Consider the following 21009-nt stretch of genomic DNA (forward strand, 5'->3'; position numbering starts at 1 on the left):
TATAACCCAGAGACTATGTGGACATTGGAAAAGGTAAAGAAAAGCACATAAAACTCGTTGAGTTGTTTCAGCATTTCACATCATTTTAATTTGCATTTATAATTCTTCATTCCTGTTGCACTTCAAATCTACAATATTCTGAAAACGTGCACAAAAAAGGTTTTAGGTTCTCCTTTACAAAATAAAAATTTAACCAAGCAAATAGAGAAAAGAGGAAACTAGTGTTACTTCTAGAATGATCCTTCTAGTTGATTAAATCAGTCGCACCATATAAACAATGAGTCAGTTTGGAATCCTTTGCAGGCTCCCCACCCCAATAGGTTAAAAAAAATATTCTCTCTGTTTAAAAGAAATATTTTCAACTCATTATTATATCAGTAATATTTATCAATTTATCAGAAACGTCCAAGACACTCTTGCCCATCCCTTTATCAAAATGGCCTTCAACATATGGGGGGGGAGAAAATGTAAAACAAACAAGAATGACAAAATATCTGACCCAATAAAACAAAACAAAAAAACAATCACTGCAGTCTTAAATCCACTGAAATACCCCACAACTTGTGACAGATAACAAAAGGAGGAGGGGGAAACAGTCAGGTAACAGGCAATGAGTTTGCTCAAATTCATCCAAACCCAAAATATTTTCTAGATATAAATTAAAATAAATAGACAAATTTGTATGATACAGGGAAAATTGTGAACTTACCATCTGTTACTATTTTTTTTTATTTTTTATTATGTGTTTTGTAAGAAAAATCTGACAACAACAAAAAAACGAAATCTATTTGTCTTCAGATTTTCCCCATTACTTTCAAATCTTGGTGTACAACAGGATATACATTGAAAACCAAAAATGTTAAAAACTATAAGCAAAAAGGGATTTTAAAAACATGTTCATGAAATAAATAAATAAAATACCTATGCATATTTACTTCCAGAAAATATATTCATGAAGCATATTTATGAAGCACAGCCTGGGTGGGTGAGGACAAAAGCTAGGTTGAGAATACTTGGTTGCCTTTTTTGCACAGAAAGTGAGTGTGTGCACGTGTTTGTGAGAAGTTGGGGGTGGGGGGGTAACTGGCTAATGGAGATGCGGCATATGAGAAGATCAGTTTGCAGCCAGTCCTGTTGCCTCAGAAGAGAGTCTGCAAGAGACAGAAAGAAGTTTAACTAGTTTAACTTTGCTTTAACAAAAACTGGTACTTAATTCTTGAAATTATTTACTTGGTTACTGTTAGTTAAGTTAGGTAAGGGTTAGGTGTAGCGTTAATTAGCTACAGTAACCATGAGGTCATTGGAAGGTCCTCACAAATATAACCGTACATATGCATACGTGCAGGTTACCTAGCATTAATGAGGTATTCAGCCAGGCTGATGCTTGCAGGGGAGCCGGTGATGGTAACTTGGCGGTCATTGGAGCCCTCAACCGGGTTGGCGATCTTGATCTGTGCTCCCGACATCTGACGGATCTCATTTATCTTGGCACCTTGACGGCCAATGATGCAGCCAATCAACTGCACAAGAGAATTAAAATGTTAGGCAAAATGGTCTTCCATTCATTTGCACACTGGCATTTGGCAAAACAAGCTCAGCATATTGTACATTTATAGTAAGACTAATACTTGCTCTTACAAATGATAATTTGTAACAAAATTAGAGATTACCACCTGCACAAAAGGCTTAAGGCTTATTTTAACACAAATTTACACAGTAACTCACGTCATTTGGAATGGTCAGTTCATGAGAGCCAGTCTGTGCAGAAGCATCAATCCCAGCTGTAAAGAAAAAGACTCCCATAATTACCACATTTGGTCAAAAGATAAGATAAGATAGTCCTTTATTAGTCCCGCAGTGGGGAAATTCCCAAAAGAGCAAGCAAAGAACTCAAGCGTGACTACACTTACCAGTAAAGCCTTGACTACTTGGGGCCAAAGGAAATGGGCTTTGCTGCATTGCCAATTGGTGAAGTTTAGTAAGCTATGATGGGGTGAAGAAAAAAATATATAAATATACAGAAACATTTTTCAATTTATGTTGTATGATGCATCAAATCCCAAGAATAGAACAGACATCTTTCTCCAGGACAGCAAACAGACTTTAAAAGTGTGAATAATGCACAAAAAAGCCTTACATCAGGTTGGGGAATGGCATGCTGTCCCTGCACCGCATATGCCTGAAAGCACAGGCAGTCAGCATTAAATCAATTTCAATGTTTTCCTACAAATATTAACACTGAAACTTGATTTTCTGACTAGACTTGCACTGGCATCTAACACCAGACACTCACCTGTCCTCCAGCGAAGATAACAGGCGAACCTGAGGGTTTAGGTCGATACGGGATGGTGACACCTTTGGGGGGAGACTGGATGAAAGGATACACATAAAGAATGTAAATAGTGATCTGATGTTTGCAGCACTGCTTTCATAACTGCATAATCAAAACCTTTTAGGGTCATTATACTTTTACATTTTTGAACATGTGATGTTTATTTTGAATGATATTTGTGTATGCAGTCAAAAGCGAAAAACCCACGGCAGTGTATTTGCAAAAATATTAGGAACTGATATCTTCTCTCAGATCAAATGCAAAGTATATCAATGTTAATGTAATGTGTAATATGATTTTGTCCACAGTGTGCAACTCTAGTAAGAATGTTTTTACCTCCAGCATGACCACACAGATCTGTTTGACACACTCAATGATAGACAGCGGCGTCCCAGCTATGGTAATGGCTCTTTCAGTGGAGTTAGGCAGCATGTCCCCTGCCACCTGTACCTGAGCTCCCGTTGACTTGCAATCGAGAGTGTGAGACAGAGCACATAACTCAATTTAATCATCCAAATCAATATAGTCTGAAATACCAACCTATATTGGAAGCGCCTACTCATACTGTTACAATTACTATAAACACCACATTCAAACTACAGAAAATCAAAGAGCAGTCTCTCTGCTGCCATGAGACAATGTACCTACCTCCCTGATCTCTTTGATCTTGCAGCCACCTTTGCCAATGAGAGAGCCACACTGGCTGGCAGGCACAACAATGCGCAGTGTGACAGGAGGCTTAGAGGTGGCTGTACTATTGGACATTGAGCTGCTGATGTCCTGAAAGACAGCAAAAGAAAGCAAAGATAAAGAGACAGGTACATACAAATCTACAACCACAACAGTATAAAAAAAAAAAAAAAACATCTAGGCCTGTATATTGTTTGAACGATAAATTACCCCAGAAAAGAAATAACTGACAAACAAGAGTCATTTAAAGTCCATTTTATGAAATTATATTTTAATAGCATAATGCAATCACACCCTTTTAAAGAGCAATGAACCATTGTTAATGAAGAATATTCACACAATGGAATTGAAACATGAATATGGCACCAATATTTTCAACAAAGTTGAAATGTCGGCTTATTCACATCAACGGACTCTACTCGTTCACTCTGCTTAAAGCCAAATGTTCCTACACCGGAGTTGCGGAATGTGACTTTGAAACCAAGTTCATTGTGTGTGTGTGTGTGTGTAACACCACTGCCGGTAACAGTCCGCTCTGTGTGCTTTGAAGCCAACATTGATGCATGGGTCATTGTGCGCGCTGCACTCTTTTCCTATACAATAAATGTCGCTGTCTGCTCACAGACTTGAGATTGCCTCCCACAGAGAGCAGACGAGCATGCAAGTAAACACTATAGGTCAACAGAGTATCTGAAAATTTGCCATATGTTAAGGTCATGTTCTTAGTATAGTGCTATAAACAGTTATTGTATTGTCTTCATAAGCTAATGCATGCATGCTTACAACTATTTTGAAAGAAAACAAAAAATGGGGGGTGAGCTTTTATTTTTTATTTTAGATTTATTTATCAATTAAAGCAATATGTGCTGCTGAATGTACAGTTGGATATCCATGTACTGAATAAAGCAATGTTAATAAAACTTTGAACACTAATGTATGACAAACTGCTGACATTTCACCTTTCAAGTGATCAAAAAAAATAAAAATAAAAAAAAGCATGAGAAGGGACACCTAGTTCTAGCAGCTGCATCTGTGGTTTAGTTCACTGAACTTGTTAAGTTAAGATGGGAAATATTCTGCTGAAGTTCACGCTTCAATCACAGCGAAGCAAAGACAAAACAGCAGAAGTGTTCAAATTTCATTTATGAAAGTTCAAATACAGAGCTCTTTGACTGGTACATCACAAAGAACCATCTGCATAGCTACATAAAGCCAGATTGTGAAGCATGTCTCACAATGAGTGGAATAAATGGATTAATTAAGTATTATATATTTTGTTTAAAATATATATTTAATGTAATTAGCAACATTATCTTAATCATTGTATCAAATTTATACCTCTTCGAGTTTGTCAATGATCATGGAGAAGGCTTTAAAGATGGCAGTTGTGGGCCCTGCCAAAGTGATGATTCTCTCTGGGCAGTTCCCTTCAGAAATGTTGATGCGAGCACCACTCTAGGAGGCAAGTAAAATATTAAGAGATTATCTAGGTCAGAATTATATATTTCAATGCCAGCAATTTCACTTTAACTGAAAGTCTAGACAGAGCCATTTTAATCACAGTCAAGAACAGAACTCACCTCCTCTCGCATCTTCTTCACAGATTCACCTTTCTGCAAAGACAAAAGTAGCCAAGTTAAATACATCAGGTCAGAAACACCTGAAACATGAGTATAAGCAGGCTAGACAAGTTACAGTTCTGTTTAGATGTAACATTTTTTGTGTTTAAGTTTTACATTTTCATTCTGTATGCATTAGCATGAACCAGTGTTGTCTTTGTGGTTCAAATTAAGATACCCAAAATTATATGTATAAACATCACTATTGTATGGTCATAAAATAACCCTAAAATCGGTTTTAGTTCAGAGACAGAGAACTCACCTTCCCAATAATGCTGCCAACTTCTTTACCATGCATGAGGAGCCTGATGGTAAGAGTGACATTGAGTCCACCTTCAATTACGCCAGAGTCCATCCCTGTGCTTTGGAGATCTACCTGGTTCCACTGTATACTCTTTGGTCACCAATGTTAAACCTGTCAAACATAATGCAAATCTAAGATTACCACAATTTAAAATGCAAGTGTGGCAACACAACATTAAACCGTAAACAGTTCTGATAGTGGAAGTCTCAAGAACAAACTCCTAAAAATGAACAAACATTGAGTCAAGATATCAGAGTAAACAGGTAACATATCTCCGAATTAATCTGCATCAACAGTTCTACCACCACAGAATTCACACATGACTGAGGCAGTTTATTCGTTCAGTTTGCCATCATCTCAGAGCAGTAGAGAAGAAATGTTCAAACAGGTCCACATCAAACTCCATTGTTTTTGCAGTCCCAGTAACAAATCAAACCTTGTGCAGAGTGTAAAGGTAATTTCAGCTAACTAGTTTCCATCAGTTGCAGTTACACAGATTAATATAATTCATAACCATCAGCAGTTTCAGTGCTCTTTTAAAGTGATTATGAAGACAGACCTAGAAACTAGATGCTGACTCCCAATAAAAGACATTCGAGGCACTACACATGAGCGCCATTTGCACAAGACAAGGGCATTCTTGGAAGGGCATTGCATCAATTATTTAAGGGTGTAAAGCCAGTACATTCGTAAGTAAAAATTCCACAATAAAACCTTAAAATTTTGAGTAGATGCGCCTTGTCTGATGGAGTGCCGAGTTCTACATGGAGAACTACAAAATACCAACAAAATTAGATGGAAGCACACACCCACCCACAGCTGGGCAAGTCAAAGCAGCAAGCCAGGAACTTGGCAGCACCACAAGGCCACAATTACCCAGCAAAGCCAGGAGTTGACCAGGCAACCACTGCAGATTTAGTTATTTAATTATTTATTTTTAAATTAGGGGCACCTATTGAGGTCCACCTAAGTGGATACTTCTTGAGGAAAGCCCTTCAAAACAAGAAAATCTAGTTTGTGAAAACCTGACATACAGCATTTAGATAGAAATCAGTCAAGTGACAGGAGTCATGAACGTCTGTGGATAAGCCTAGACTTCCTAAAAAGCTGGGGCATTAACCAGAGATGGTCACATGGTCAAAAACCTCAATAAATAATTAACTTTATGTTGGTCATTGGGCTTTTGTGGCAAATGTAATTCACCACATCCAGACGGAGCTGCCAATTTCCCAAAAAAGCAGTCCTCTACTTAGTTGGTGGAACAAACCAGAATTTGTCCAAACTGAAAAGACGAGGAACCCAAAAATTCACTCTTAATTGCAGCACAATACCATCTTGTGACGCTAGCAATGGAGGGCACAAGCCACCTCTATGTTGCCACAGCACACCTCAGTCTGACAGGGATGCATTGGTGGTCACCACTTCCTTGCATAAGTGAAAAGCGCCCAGCAGAACGCTTGGCTATTAGAAAGGTTCATTGTTCCCAGGGGCAGAGCACTGCTGTACAACTGCAATAAATAGCGTTTTCTGAACTGTGTAGCGAGCTCTTTGTGCAGCTGATGCCAGATGTAGCGATGTGTTATACAAAATCAAACTAAAAGCAAGAACAAGCCAGTCACACAAACAAGGAATAAAAGGTCTTCCAGTGCAAGGCAAGGCATCGCTCCATCAAGTCGAGTGTTAACACCAAAAACCAAGAAATATACAGAGATATACAGACCCTCCGAGACCACTGATAAACAAATATAAGCATGCAATAGGTCTATTCAGGCCTCCAAAATTCACAGCATTTGGTTGACGTGCATATCTGGAGCAATTTACAATAGAATTGCGTTACACAGGTAGGCAACTATGGGGATAGGAGTCTTGCCCAAGGTCCCTTATTGATACATTGTGTGCTTACCAAACATTACATCAACCACACCTAAACCTCAACAGCCTAGGTTCTGCTCCTGACTACATCTGTGGAGAACAGATAGTAGATGGTATACAACTATTTTTATTAAAAGGCTCACTCCGGGGACTCTTCTTAAAAGACTCTCCGGGAACAAACAGGGAAGGCTTGTACTGTAGCACAGAACTTCACTTTCACCTCAAACACAAAGAAAAAAAAAGGTTCAATCTCCTTAACCTTTTAGGGAGGTGTCTGCTAAACCGCTACATACAAGAGAGAACAGTGTGCATTACTTTAAGAGCACAGAGACAGATAGCTGGCTCAAACTTTCTAGCGATAAAACAAACAAAAACCTAGAAGTAAGGCCACGTTGCATTTTCTGCCATTTTAAAACCAGCAAATAAATAATTAAAAACAACATGCCTGAAACATACAAAGTGCAACAAAGCAATACTACGCCCCTGCCAGTTTACTATGCTTCGGTGTGGAGTTTAGAAACGGTGACTTCAGTACTCGCAAAAAGAATCGTTCTTAGCCATCAAAATAGCGCTAGAAAAAGGTAAACGACTCGACATACGCTTCGTGTTCAGATGGCTAGCAAACGGCACGGAAGCGCGTGAATCACTGAAACTTGCGTCCTCGATGATGATGAATGCGCAATTAAATAAGTTATTATAAGCCAGCTAACTTCAGATGTCTGTATGCTTTGGTAACTACAAAAATATACCCGGAGAGCAAGCAGATGGTTAACGTGAGTCAGATATCTAGGTAACAAAAATACAAATAAGGGTAGCTTGCTACATATAACTGACGTTAGTAAACTCCCTCATTCGCAGGGCCCTCGTGCAGGGAGCAAAATGGCATTAATACGTCATTCGTAGCCCAGAGCTAAGCGGTAGTAATACCCGGACTCAAACCCAACTCGCCAACGTTATCGTTAGGCGTCAAGCTGGTGTGCTTTATCAGAGTAGACTGGTCAACGTTAAATAAACCGGTGCAATATTTCACAGTCGCGATTTACGTTAGTAAAAAGCGTGCAGTCAATACACGCCAACGATATTTCAGGGTATCCCATCATTTGGTCTCGATGATAATACAACAGGTCAGATTAGCCGGTTAGTTAGCTAGCTTGCTAACATTATCCATCTTCCTCTCAAGTCAATGACTCGCGCGTCTTAGCTTAGCCTAGCCTAGCATAGCATAGCAAAGATAGCAACTAACCTAGCTAGCTACTACTAGCAAACTAGCGCGCTAAACAACTAGCTAGCATGTAGCATTCACAGGCTAAATACTGCAAACCATTCATCGGCGAGTTACATAAGTAAATCCTCAGTGAACATATTATTAGCAGAAAATCTTCTTAATTGCAAACATGTAGAAGGATAACAAACGTTTATTTATTATTATGAGCATCTAGTAACATTGGCGTAGCTAGCTAGCGTAACGCTAATCCGCAGGAAAATGATAGCAGCGGCCTAGTCCGCCTAGTACGCACTCCGTCCGGTGATCTTCACAGGTCTTATCTGAGTTGCGCAAAGAAAATCTGAATTAAAAGCGTAAGCAAGAAAGTGTAATCTTTCTTACCTGTTCGAACCCTGCCGATGCGTCCAGGGGAGGGGTAGGGTTTAGAGGGTAGAAGGGGAAAGGTTCGGGAGGGAATTTAGAGAGGATTCGGGGGAAGAGGGAAGACACACAATTGCGTGATCAGACTCCACTCTTCTCTGTACAAAGACAACAAAATGCGCTCCAATCAACTTTCACCCATGACCACGGCGTGTCGTCACGTTCCCGCCCCTCTCCTTCCTTCCACGGGGCCGCAGATCAGAAGAATCGTGCTTATTGCCACCAGCTGGACGTGAAAGGATTCTCTGCTAAAGAGTTTCTCATAATGAATGTGAAGGTTAAAAGGAATTACAGTCAAATTACTGTCGCAAAACTAAACAACTATTTACAAAAGGAAATTCTAGTTCTACAATTCTCAATTCAACAAAGTATAATAATAGTCGACAACAAATGTTTGAGCTGTGTGTTTATATTTACATCTGTTTTGTGGTAAAAAAAAAAAAAACAGTATATTAACTATACCAGTCTAGTCACATTCACTAAAGCGAGTAATATTACAACACGTACTACAGCTACATAAATAAATAAATAAATACATGGATGCTGTATTTATTATTGTGCTTTTAAATTGATGTGTGCTTGCATGTATATTCCACGTACATGTTTTTGAATAAAAGGATCTGCTATTTTTTTTTTAAATCAATTTAACATTTGTTTTAATGGATAACTCAAATGACATTATCATTGTACAAAATATATTGTTGGCTCATGTGTTTATTCTTCATTCCTTTTTGTATATTTTACTACTTTATATAAAGATACTTGAGTTCATTAACACGGGTAATGTAAGCTAACATGCATACCTACTGCAGCTGATAGAAGATAACAAAAGTAAAAGCAGTCAACGGTTTCCTGAATCTGAATGTTACGATTGCTGGAAGTGTCGAAACATCAGTCTCTAGCGACATTGATTTCTCCCTCAGCTTTCCCACCCATCATTCTCCTTTTGTTTCTGCTTGCCATGCCTATTAAAACAAAGACGACCAATAAAGCACATTTTGACGTTTGTTTTTTTAAGCTTAGCAAATAAATGATTGCAATAGCGTCCTCTACTGTCGACGGTAAGAGTCACTATATCTGACGGCTTGGTCGATGAAGGTGCCTGGTCGACGGCCATTCCCCCTGAATGCAGACAATAACTTAATGTCATAACATGTCCTCCACCTTTTTTATTAGGCCTTTGTTATTAATTTAAGCCACTGAAAAAAAGAACTTTGTGCAAATATGGAAGATAGATAGTTGTCAAATAAAATGACAGCTTAAATGCTGAAAGATATATTGAGTTTGTACACATGTAACACATCAATATTCATATTCATATAGCCAGAATATATGACTTTGCCTTAAAGGACCGATATAGTATTGCATGTATTGTGCCTCCTGATCATGAATGAGTGGCTCTAAACTGATGTAAATATGGGAAAAAACATCCATATCTAGCTTCTTTTGGCTCTTGCTCTCTTGTCATCATAATGCATATTGCACCATTAAAGTCTCTGTGCGGACTATAATCAGAATCCCAGAATCCCATCTTTATGACATCATGTTCTAGAACAACACAGAGTTTAGCTGTTGCTTTCTCAGAATTTTTTCCTGGAGTTTTGAGCCACACACTGTTCGGATTTATAAAAGACATCTATTAATTTCATTTGAGATTAAGGACTCATAGGACTTTACAAATGTATTTATTTACATAGAAATATATACAAGTCACAAAATGGATGAGATCTGTAGTGAAATTGACATGGACAACATAAGTTGCTCACAGCTAGAAGTGCCACACTCGGTTCAGATGGTGTTGAAGAAGCTGGACAGTGCACAGCTGAACCGAGCAACACAGGTAATGTAATTTTTATTTATTTATTTAAAGATACAAAAAAAAAAATCTAAACATTTTAAGTGACAAATAATTAGACAACAGTGAACAAAAGGTAATTTGGCCTTCTTTTCATGAGGACATATCTCTAATTAAAAGCTTTACTCATCCCCTCATAGGAAATAGCAGAAAAGCTGAAGGTGATCCTGAACAGTGTAAATCGTGCCCTCTTCCGAATGCAGCTGAGCTCTGACGTTAGAAAAGAGGAGGAGACATGTAAAGTTGGAGCTAGGTCTTTATCTTACAGAGAAGAGAGGAACAAATGCAATCAAATGTTCAGTACCTTGTTGCAGTCAAGTCAGGAGAAGGAAAACTACCTCAGTGTGGTCCTGGAATGGCTAAGAGACATGAGTGAGTAATACTGACTTCATGAACAACAATAACAAGGAAATCCTTCTGATACAGGTTCTTTAGATAATGAAACATTATGTAAGCCAACTAGACAAAACATGCATGCAAAAGCGTACTTTCTAATACTTGGTTATGCATCCTCCTGTCTTAAGTACCAGCCAGGAGTACACCAGTCTCTTGATTGTTTTGTCCACTCATCCAAGAACTGGATTTATATTTTATGTCACCTGCAGTTCCCAAATTGAGAATTGTGATTGAGGTCTGGTCATTTTTGGGTACATTCTGGAATGTGGGTTAAAATATACAGATACTCAAGAGACTATTATTTCTCACAGTGAGCAGGGTTGTGACAAGTACAACCAGACTGTTAACAGGAAGAACTGTTAACTTCCTTAATGCTTCTGTCTTCCACTCTCTCTTCTGTTTTGCTCAGCCCAAGATCTACAGGAGATACAAGATGAAGAGTTCAAACTCAGTGATAACATTACGGAGGAATGTGTGGTGGAGATGGAAGCTAAAATACAGATGCTCATGTCTGACATTATAACAGCCATTAAGCGACTGCAACAGCTATGTACTTCGCTGTTCAACAAGGACGTCACAAAGACTGTAAAGAAGAAAGACGGTAAGTAAAAGACCACAACAATGCAAATTTATTTTCAGTGGATTACCCTTTACAACTACAAGTTATGTTATATATAACGTATATATATATATAATTTTCCAGCAATCAAGAAGGATGGTATGTGGCGCTGGTGGTTCATGGCAAATATTGAGAAGCTTCAGCCACCTTCAGCTGAACATATCCTGTCCGACATCACCTTGGGAGCTAAAACAGCCAAAGAACTCTCCTCCATGCTAGCAGACATGGCTAAATCTCTGTCTTGCAGCAAAGCTATGGGAACAGGATTTACATTTGTCCAGGCTGGGTTGCTCAACCTAAATGATGCATTCCAGAAGCAATCACGCCAGGTCCAGAAACTGCAGACACTACTAAAGCAAAAAGAACAGGAATGGCAGGCAGCATTGAACAACACTAAAGCTGAACTTGAAAACTGCAAAAAGACAGTTGCAAAGCTAGAGGATACAAACTGCAAGCTGAGTGAGAAAAATGCAGGTTGTCTGCTCCAGATTAATTTGCTGCAAAAGGCATCCAAACTGCAAACTAGTCGAACCGCTCAATCTGGTATGGAGTCTGTCCAGTTCCTCGGACATCAGGAGCCCCATGAAATCACAGAAATGGGGAAAGACCACCTTAAAAGTCCAGCCATTCAACAGCCTCAGCCTGGGCAACAGGAGCATGAGGCAGGGAAGGTGCCCTCAGACCTGAAAAACCTCACAGAAATTACTGTTCAGATGCAGATGGAGCAAACTTCTGACAACTCATTCCAGAACGACTTCAGGTACACTTTAATGCCTTAATAAGATAGTATTGTAAAAGAGAAGAAAAAAACAACTTTATTTTGATTTATTTGTTTGCATTACTAGTTGTCCTCCAAATAAATGCTCCTTGCAAATATATAAATGTTATGAATTTAACATGAAATTGCAGATTAATAATGCAGAATTAAATTATGTTTGTAGAAAAATTGCAGAGAATAAAATGGATCAAGGCAGGTTCTGTGATGACCATGATAGAAAGCCAATGTATATCCTGAAAGATGTCAGCGAGACGTTTCCTAATCAAACAAAGGAACACAATGTACCATCAAGTACTGCTGACATGGAGGCAGGAAAAACAGAAAAAAAAAGACAGGAATTGTTGTTTACGGACCAATTCAAAAAAGTAAAACATACGAGCCAGGAACACACAGGGAAGGTGCACTCAGACATGAAGAACCTCAAGGAGATGACTGCCCAGATGCAGACTGAGCAAGTACAGCAAACTGTTGACAAGAGTTGCTACTCATTCGACAAAGAGTCTTCTTATGATAGTACCCTAAAAGAGGAACAAGAAGTGAGTGAAGAACCCCAGCTGTACCAGAAGTCAATAAAGAGTGTCACAAGGAGTAGCGAATTGGAGAAATCTGCTCTAACAGCAGAGAGTACCCTACCATCAGAAACTCTTCCTCTCTCTGGGAATGTGGAGCAATCCAAAAAAGAAAAAGAGGAAGAGAAAGGGGTCAGGTATGTAGCAACACATTATAACTAAATTTCCACATTATACATAGGGGTATATTAATGATCTTAATATATCTGTTCTTCGCAAATGTGTGTTTTGTCAGAAACTGTATTTTGTCTGTGCTACTGCTTGTACTCCAAACAATCTTCTCTTACACGTATATTCTTGCTGTTACTGTTTTACATGACAATCAATGCAGCGTGAAATTATGTTTGTAGACAAATTGCAGAGAAGTTGGACCAAGGCAGGGTCTGTGATGACGATGTTAGAATACAGATGCATGTGCTGAAAGAGGTCAGTGAAAGTCAAAGTCAAAGTCAAAGTCAAAATTATTTGTATAGGGCTTTTTACAACTGTTGTTTTCACAAAGCAGCTTTAAATAATTAGTAGAAGACAGAAAAAAATAACAGTGAGAAGTTCTGTAATCATATGAAGGACCACAATGTGCTATCACATATTGCTGACACGCAGGCAGGAAAAATGGAAAAAAGCGGACAAGAATTATTCTCTACGGAGCAAGTAAAGAACACGAGTCAGCAACAGGCAGGGAAGGTGCACTCAGACCTGAAGAATCTCAAGGAGATAACTGACCAGATACAGAATGAGCAAATGGAACAACCTTTTGACAAGTGGCGCTATTCTTTCCAGAAAGACTTCAGGTAAGCTGCAATGCCTTCATCTGGCAGTATTGTAGAAGAGGCCTCTGCTCAAGTGGCAGAGAGAACCCTACCCTACCGGAAAAAAAGGAATCAAGTATATCAACCCATTATACACCTTTTTTATGTCTCAAAGAATGATGCATTGTATTTATGGTCCAAACACAGGGCACTGAAATCTTGATGGTTTGTTAGGGGGGTTTCATATTATTATTACACTGATTCTCACAATACAGTAAGAATTGGAGGACCAACTTTCTTAGTCTTAGTAACACAGGATTTACTGGATTTAACACTTCCTGTATTCAGTGATTAGCATTATAGTGATATGGTTAGCACAGCATACATCTGCATGAATTGAATGCAATCTAGTTTGTAGAACTAGATTTTCTGCTTACTTTTTTGTCTATTTACTAAAAATTCACAAATTATTTATTATTTATTATTATTCATTAACATGGCCACCAAATACCAACTAGGACTGGGTTTCCTGAAAGCATCACAAAGATAATGCTTAAATGGTTGAGCAAACATCACACTAAACAGTCTTACTACCAGTTAAGATATTAACAGTAATATGCTTATTGGAAACTAGGCCCCATCAGTTTAGCTGACCACAATAGCTGTACCTTACAAACACTAGTCTTAGCATTTAACAGGACCATTTTATCACTGGTCTAGGATTTGTCTGTGGAATAGAATAGTAAATATCAATATAAAAAATGACTGTTTTTGACTGTTGTACTTCAAATGATTTCTTTTTGAAACAATGTTTTCTTTTAGTTGCAGATCTTTTAAACAGTAAGATTGAAACTAATGTTGCTTTACAATAATTGCAATAAATGCCCCACAGATACCACATGAACAAAGAGACCCAAAGGACAAATCTTCTTCTGCTGCAAAATGCTTTGCAAAATGGACAGATTTCAGTTGCACTATACATAAAAGCTGAAGAGCTCTTGAAAAATATTCACAATGCAAACCTAAAGCGCCTTGCCTTTTATCTGCACAAGTACATGGCCTTCAGCGCTTTATGGCAAGTCAGGTAAGCACAGCAATCCGTGTAGGTTTTCTGTATACATGCACTAAATGCATATGGCAAGTCAGTCTACTGTTAGCAGTCTTGTGACAGTGTAGTATGACACACAGACCTATTTTTAAAATATATTTTATTCTGTGTCCTTTTCTTTGCAGATATCAGTTAAACCTAAAGCTCTGTTCTGCCCGTGACCATAAGGAAGGACAAGCACTGAAAGAATTTTATGTCATTCTGACTAAGCTGGACAAATATGAGGGAGTTTTACTGGATCGTTGGAAGGCTAGGCAAACAGCAGAGAAGCAAGAATCGTACTTTCATTTTGCCAGAATAACCAGAATGTTCAACCAGGTAAAAATGGCTTGCATCAGGGGTTTATCTGGACCAATTACAGTTTAATAGTGAAGCTCCAAAATTTCCATAAGGTTTACATTAGTGCAGCACTGTCACATGTGCAGTGTTCTAGTGTCTTTTTGTGATATATTTGATACTTGATATTGTGATATATTTTAACAGTCAGTAGCAGAGGAACACAGGGGGTACTGTGGCCTCTCATCAATGCTAGATTGTCTACCGTACTCATTGTACTGTATTGTACTGTTGTATTTACTGTATTTATTGTTGCTAAGCTCACTAGTGGGTTTCTTTTCTGAAAAGAACTTTGACTTAAATATTCTTTCTGATGGACTCCCTTTTGTTTTATGAAAGTTTGTTTTATAGCTGCATAATCAGAAAGTATTATTACCCAGCTGGCTTAAAAAAAACAAAACATACATTTGTATTCGCTTTTAAACAATGTGTGAGGGTTTCACAAATGAAAACTATTTTAACTAATCTGTCATTTTAAGGTAAGATGTCAAGGTAAGCATCATGAATTTGCTTTTTAAAATATCTCTAAATGGATGTTTTAAAACAACTTTTCCTCTTACTACTGTTTGGATATTGTGAATTAAACCTTACTAAAAATACATATTTGCCATGCTCAATCAAATGTAGTAGTCCTGTGAGACGTTTAAGTTTTATGTGCCCCATTTAATCAAATCTTTTCCCTCATTTTTTCATGAAATAAAAGTATGTATCATGTTGACCTACCTTTTATAGCTGCGAGAGGCCTATGGCTTGAATTTGCTGAATCCATATCCCTGCCAGAGCTACTCACTTGGAAAGCACTCCCTTCCTTTAATAACTCAAGAAAGACAGCGGCCTGTACTCCTTGAACAACCCAACTGCAACCATCCTGTAAAAATCCTAAATTTTCTGCAGACACCAAGGAACAACATTGCACCTCCACAAGGCACCAGGTAAATAAATACATCCAACATACATTGGTGCTGAAATGGTGAAACCAAAATTATTATATTTAACAGTAATTCTGACATCTCTCAGCCATTACCGCAAAAATGCTGACCTCCAATTCTGAAATGGCCTAAAATACACAATAATTGAATTTGAGGAACCTTGTAAAGTTTATAGAACTTTTACATAATGTTAAAGTTAAAAACAATTTAAGGGCTTGGGCCAGTTGGTGTTATCTTTCCCATATTGATGCTGTCACTCAAAAAACGTTTATCTCCAAAATGACATCTTTATAGGAAAAAGAAGTACCTGTTTACTATCAATGAAAGTCAGTGTAAAAAAATCTATTCCATTCCCGTCATTTTGGACCAATTCTATCGGTTCTAGTCATAGTAAATGAGGCAAAGTAATCTGTTCATGGTGAACTGATGTGCTACCTCAAATGGTGACCTGGTTCACCTGGTTGGAATCAGTGACTGACTACTCCCTAAAGCGGTGCCATCTGGCCAAACAGCCAGGCACTGCTGCCCACTTACTTGTTATTTGTGTCAGTCTACTCTGCTTTAGGTTCCTATAAGCAAAAAGAAATAAGTAAGTTCAGTTTTTCACATAAGAATATTGGGTCAGTTCTTCTATGCCTGGATCAGTTATTCTTTTATTTCTGGAGCAAATTGCTCTCTTTTTATTTCTTTAAACAAGTTTAGATGCAGCATCATTACTTATGAGGCTATTCTTCACAAGATAGCTCAATCAGATCACCACTGAGTTTAAACATCTTAGCTAAACAGTGCACTAACAGCAGATGTGTAGAGGGCTGAGATAGTGAAGAAAGAATCACATGGGCTACATTCTGTTTTATCATAAAACCAGATCTTCAGAAACAGTGCTGATTGGCTTATGAAATGAGATGTTGAATCTAAAAATTAAACAAACACATAAGTAACTCCAGTTTCATTTTTCTATCACTCTATTAGGGAGCCAAATGCATTGAAATGGTCTCGAATTCCTAACAATGTACAGCTGGACAAGAGGCTGGTAGTCACAGCTACATCTGTACCTATTACAACACGCTTGCAGGACAGGAATATCAATAGTAGCAATGCCAGTGCACTAAGGACAGTGCAGAGCAGGTACACATTTCACTCTCCAAAGCATTCTGTTAACCCTTTGAAGTACCTACCTTTATTATTCAGTCACTACGTCTAACGTAGAAACTATTGTGAATGATTTAGTATCTGTTACTATATATATATATATATATATATATATATATATATATATATATATATAATTATAACAGTAATGTTTATGAAAGTGAAAAGATACAGGCTTACATACAGATCTAATGAGACAAGGCTGGGAATCTATACTTTACTGATGTGAAGTAACTTACAATCTGATCCATTAGGGACTGTTAGAATAACATTATAATTTGTCTGGTCACTGAAATAAACTTTTTGTTAGTTATTCTCCAATTTAAGGATTGATCTTGATTGTGTTAAGACTTTTATTGGGTGAGATAGTCATTCAGTCTCAGCTAGGTGCTTCCAAAAACATCTTTCAAGTTACTGGTGGCCCTTGCTTGTATTCTGTCAGGGTTTAGTAGTCATATTGCAGTGAAAAAAAACATTCATGGTGAACTGATGTACTACCTCAAATGCTGACTGGAATCAGTAATTCACATTGATGTAGCTCTTTTTCCCCCACATTTCAAGTGGAGATGTACTACTACACACTACCTATGAGACTGATGAATACCCAGTCTACACTTAAAAATACTTGCTATTAACCTCATTGAAATTAGCCACTTCTTTTTTCTGCTGTAACACGGGCACGTCAATTGTTTTGACAGGGGTCTTAAATCTATACCGTTTCCTGTTGCTGGCTATGGTGCTCTGGGGCCCTTTATTTATTTATTTATTTATTTATTACTATTTTTAATGTGAAGCATAGACATAATCAGCCTATTCACGTGATGGCTCAATCAGATTAATGTGACTTTATACAGCTTAGCTAAGCAGGGCAGTTCACTAGATCTTTGAAAACAGGGCAATGCCATACCCTGACTGATCTTTTTTCGATCACTTTCATAGGGAGCCAGTGAGAGGTGCAGTGCCCACTGTATCGAAATGCCCTCAAACTCTCAACATTGTACAGCTGGACATGAAGCTGCCAGTCACGCCTACACCTGTACCTATTATACCCCACATGCTGGAGATGAATATCAATCACAGCAATGCCAGTGCACTAAGAGCAGTGCAGAGCAGGTATTATACCTTTCAATCTCCAAAGCATTCTGGTAACCCTTTAAAGTCTATGTTTATTCTTCAGTTAATAATACTAATGCAGAAACCTTTGTGAATTATTTGGTAAATATTTGGTTCAGCACATCTGGTGGAGTCCCACTTACATTAATAAAGTCTATTAAATTGATGGTAGATCTGACTGAAATGCATTTATGAAAGTGTAAAAGTGTGGGCTTGGAGGTTAAGGATGCTCACCTTGTAAGGTAACTTGTGGTCTGATCCATTACTGACTGTAAGAATTTATTTTTCATTTGTCTGATCACTGAAATAAAAAAAAAAACACTGTTTGTTATTCTCCAATTCAGGATTGGTGAATCCCCTGTACTGTTAAGAAGAGGAAAGCTATAGGAGGTTATCCAGTCCAGTGCATTCATCATTATGGTAGTCATTCAAGCAGAAGTCTACTTTGGCACAGTTGGTCAATGAGAATGCAATAAATATACATCGCAAGCTTGTGACTTATCTTTCTTTCATTCAAAACAGTTCCTTATTTTTTTCCTTAAGATCAGTTCTAGACAGATTTGCTTTGCATGTCTGTTCTTTAAGTCACTGATCAGTTCTAACCTTTTCATTTGCATTAATTTCCTAACAAGGAGGTAACAACTGGGTTCTGTAAACTAGTGACTAGTCAGGCTTTTAATCAAGGCTTTTAAATGACACAAATTTTCTTAGTAAATATATTTCTAAAGGTGGTATTGACATGAAATTCTCACCAGATGTTGGTAACAACTCATCCAATCCACACATGTGTTCACACAGACATCAAACTAGCTGTCTATCAATTAAGTTATGTATAATAATGAGAAATGACACAGGGAAAAAGTATTGAACACGTTTACTAAAATGTACTTATTACTTCATACAAAAGCCCTTGTTGGTGATAATAGCTTCAAGACGCCTCCTGTATAGAGAAACTAGTCGCATGCATTGCTCAGGCCTATCAAATCCTAAAGCTTCCATGGGCTTCAGTTCTTCCCTAGATTTTCAGTTAGATTCAGGTAAGGTAATTGGCTTGGCCATTCTAGCAGCTTTATTTTCTTTCTCTGAAACCAATTGAGAGTTTCCTTGGCTGTGGGTTTGGGATCATTGTCTTGCTGAAATGGCCACCCCCGTTTTCATCTCTGTACATTTGTCCATTCATCCTTCCTTCAGTTATATGAAGCATGCCAGTACTGTATTTTTTGGGGTGATAGGCAGTGCCTTTTGAACTCCAAACATGGCTTGTTTTATGGCATCCAAAGAGTTCAATTTTGGTCTCAACTGACCAGACTATATTCTCCCAGTATTTCACAGCTTGTCTAAATGTTGATGAGCAAACTTTAGCCACGCTTCAACATGTTTTTTCTTCAGCAATGGAGTCTTGCATGGTGAGTGGCATGGCATGGTGTGACAGGGCATGGAGGTTGAGTTATTTGAAACAATTGTACCTGCTGATTCTAGGTCTTTCTGTAGCTCTCAATAGGTGGTCATTGGGACTTGGACAACTCTTCTGATAATTATTTTCACTCCTCTGTCTGAAATCTGTCTGGTTTATATGTTTAATTCTCTCTGTCATTACTCATTACGCATAACTTATTTATGAGCATGGTTACTTTGCGTGTTTGGATTGAATAGGTTGTTACGGACAGCTGGTGAGAATTTCATGTTAATAGCACCTTTAGAAATATGTTTATTTTTTGTGAAGTACAAATATAATATCTAATTATGTCACCTTTAGCAGCAACAACTGCAACCAAACCCTTCCTATAACTGGAGAAGTCTTTCACTAAATCTTGGCCCACTCTTTCCTCCAGAACTGCTTAAATTCAGGCATGCTGAAAGACTAAACTGCCTATTACAAAGTCAAAATGCCACTCTAAAAAACTTATTTTGAATTGGACTGAATTGGCTCTTTTGCCAATTTCTTTATGGCCCAATTGCACATGAGCTTCAGTTCACAGGATTATGATAATAGTCCTGCAATTATACTCTGATAGAGCAGAAATTATCATTTTGTTAATTGTAGCATGTTGCCCAGACCATTAAGCAGCAATGCATTCACCTACCATTACAGTACATCCACCATGTTTTGGTATGTTTTATTGTGGCATACTTTGTTCTCTTTACACCAGATGTAACGACTGCCTTCTAAATCTTCTAAATCCACTTTTGGCAAATTATTATTCCAAAAAGCTGGACAAATGTAAGTCTCTATGTTCATCTTGGTTATTACTTTGCAAATCTCCAGAGCAAACCTAAAAACATTGGTAGCAATTAAACAGTTTAACTCAAATACTTTTGGATCAAACAGTGGTTCATTTTTTAAGGGTTGAACAGACAAGCACTTTTTACTGTGTACCATCATAACATAATGGTAGTACTATTATGTTATGATGGTTGACCACCATACAGCAATACTCATCATCAGGACTGGGAGAGGTCAGAAAACAGGTAGGCAAGTATAACAGGCAATTCCATAATCTAAGCTGCAGGACAAAGCAGAGACAAAACCTTGCAGAGACACAAAAAAAGTGCCCGAACACATCAAAGATTGGCAGCATGACTTTATGAAGAACACGCCTAACAGAGGTACTTAAGAGATGAGACTCGGATAATGGGCAGAGCTTAGCCCTTGCACAATGGAGCACGTGCATTAGCATTGGACTTGTGCGTTAGCTCCCCACTGATGCCAACAGAGGGAGACATTACAACCATTACTACAGCTTAAGGTTAAGTTGACTTTATACAATTTATTAGTAAATGGTTTTGACTAGAGGTTTCTTCCTCCAGTTGCTTATTTCTGGAATTGTGTCAAGCTGCTTTTCGACAACATCCCTTGTAAAAAGTGCTATACAATTCATTTTGGTTTTGACTTTCTGCAAAAGTATTGCTTACATGCTCATTTTTCCTACACCTTACATACAT

The 21009-nt window shown here is 38.0% G+C and overlaps 2 protein-coding genes and 1 long non-coding RNA gene across 3 annotated transcripts; 2 read left to right on the forward strand and 1 right to left on the reverse strand.

The window, feature by feature from the left end:
- Window positions 1–62: 62 nt before the first annotated feature.
- Window positions 63–8579, reverse strand: pcbp2 (poly(rC) binding protein 2). The gene is made up of 12 exons (XM_072682095.1): window positions 8424–8579; window positions 4904–5056; window positions 4603–4635; window positions 4361–4477; window positions 2981–3112; window positions 2669–2797; window positions 2294–2368; window positions 2138–2179; window positions 1911–1983; window positions 1726–1781; window positions 1351–1520; window positions 63–1151 (listed from the first exon to the last, which is right to left on the reverse strand). The coding sequence occupies exons 2-12, from the start codon at window positions 4994–4996 to the stop codon at window positions 1115–1117; spliced, it is 957 nt and encodes a 318-aa protein (XP_072538196.1). The 5' UTR covers window positions 4997–5056; window positions 8424–8579; the 3' UTR covers window positions 63–1114.
- A 2018-nt stretch (window positions 8580–10597) lies between these two features.
- LOC140556906 (uncharacterized) lies at window positions 10598–11497 on the forward strand. The gene is made up of 3 exons (XR_011979779.1): window positions 10598–10689; window positions 11123–11314; window positions 11417–11497. It is a non-coding gene; the product is annotated as an uncharacterized lncRNA (long non-coding RNA).
- An 854-nt stretch (window positions 11498–12351) lies between these two features.
- Window positions 12352–18555, forward strand: LOC140556905 (uncharacterized). The gene is made up of 9 exons (XM_072681015.1): window positions 12352–12816; window positions 13030–13105; window positions 13283–13470; window positions 14321–14512; window positions 14662–14854; window positions 15605–15804; window positions 16774–16929; window positions 17893–18066; window positions 18411–18555. The coding sequence occupies exons 1-9, from the start codon at window positions 12413–12415 to the stop codon at window positions 18451–18453; spliced, it is 1626 nt and encodes a 541-aa protein (XP_072537116.1). The 5' UTR covers window positions 12352–12412; the 3' UTR covers window positions 18454–18555.
- Window positions 18556–21009: the final 2454 nt, after the last annotated feature.

The sequence above is a fragment of the Salminus brasiliensis genome, chromosome 6 (assembly GCF_030463535.1).
Source record: "Salminus brasiliensis chromosome 6, fSalBra1.hap2, whole genome shotgun sequence".
Classification (NCBI taxonomy): Eukaryota; Metazoa; Chordata; class Actinopteri; order Characiformes; family Bryconidae; genus Salminus; species Salminus brasiliensis.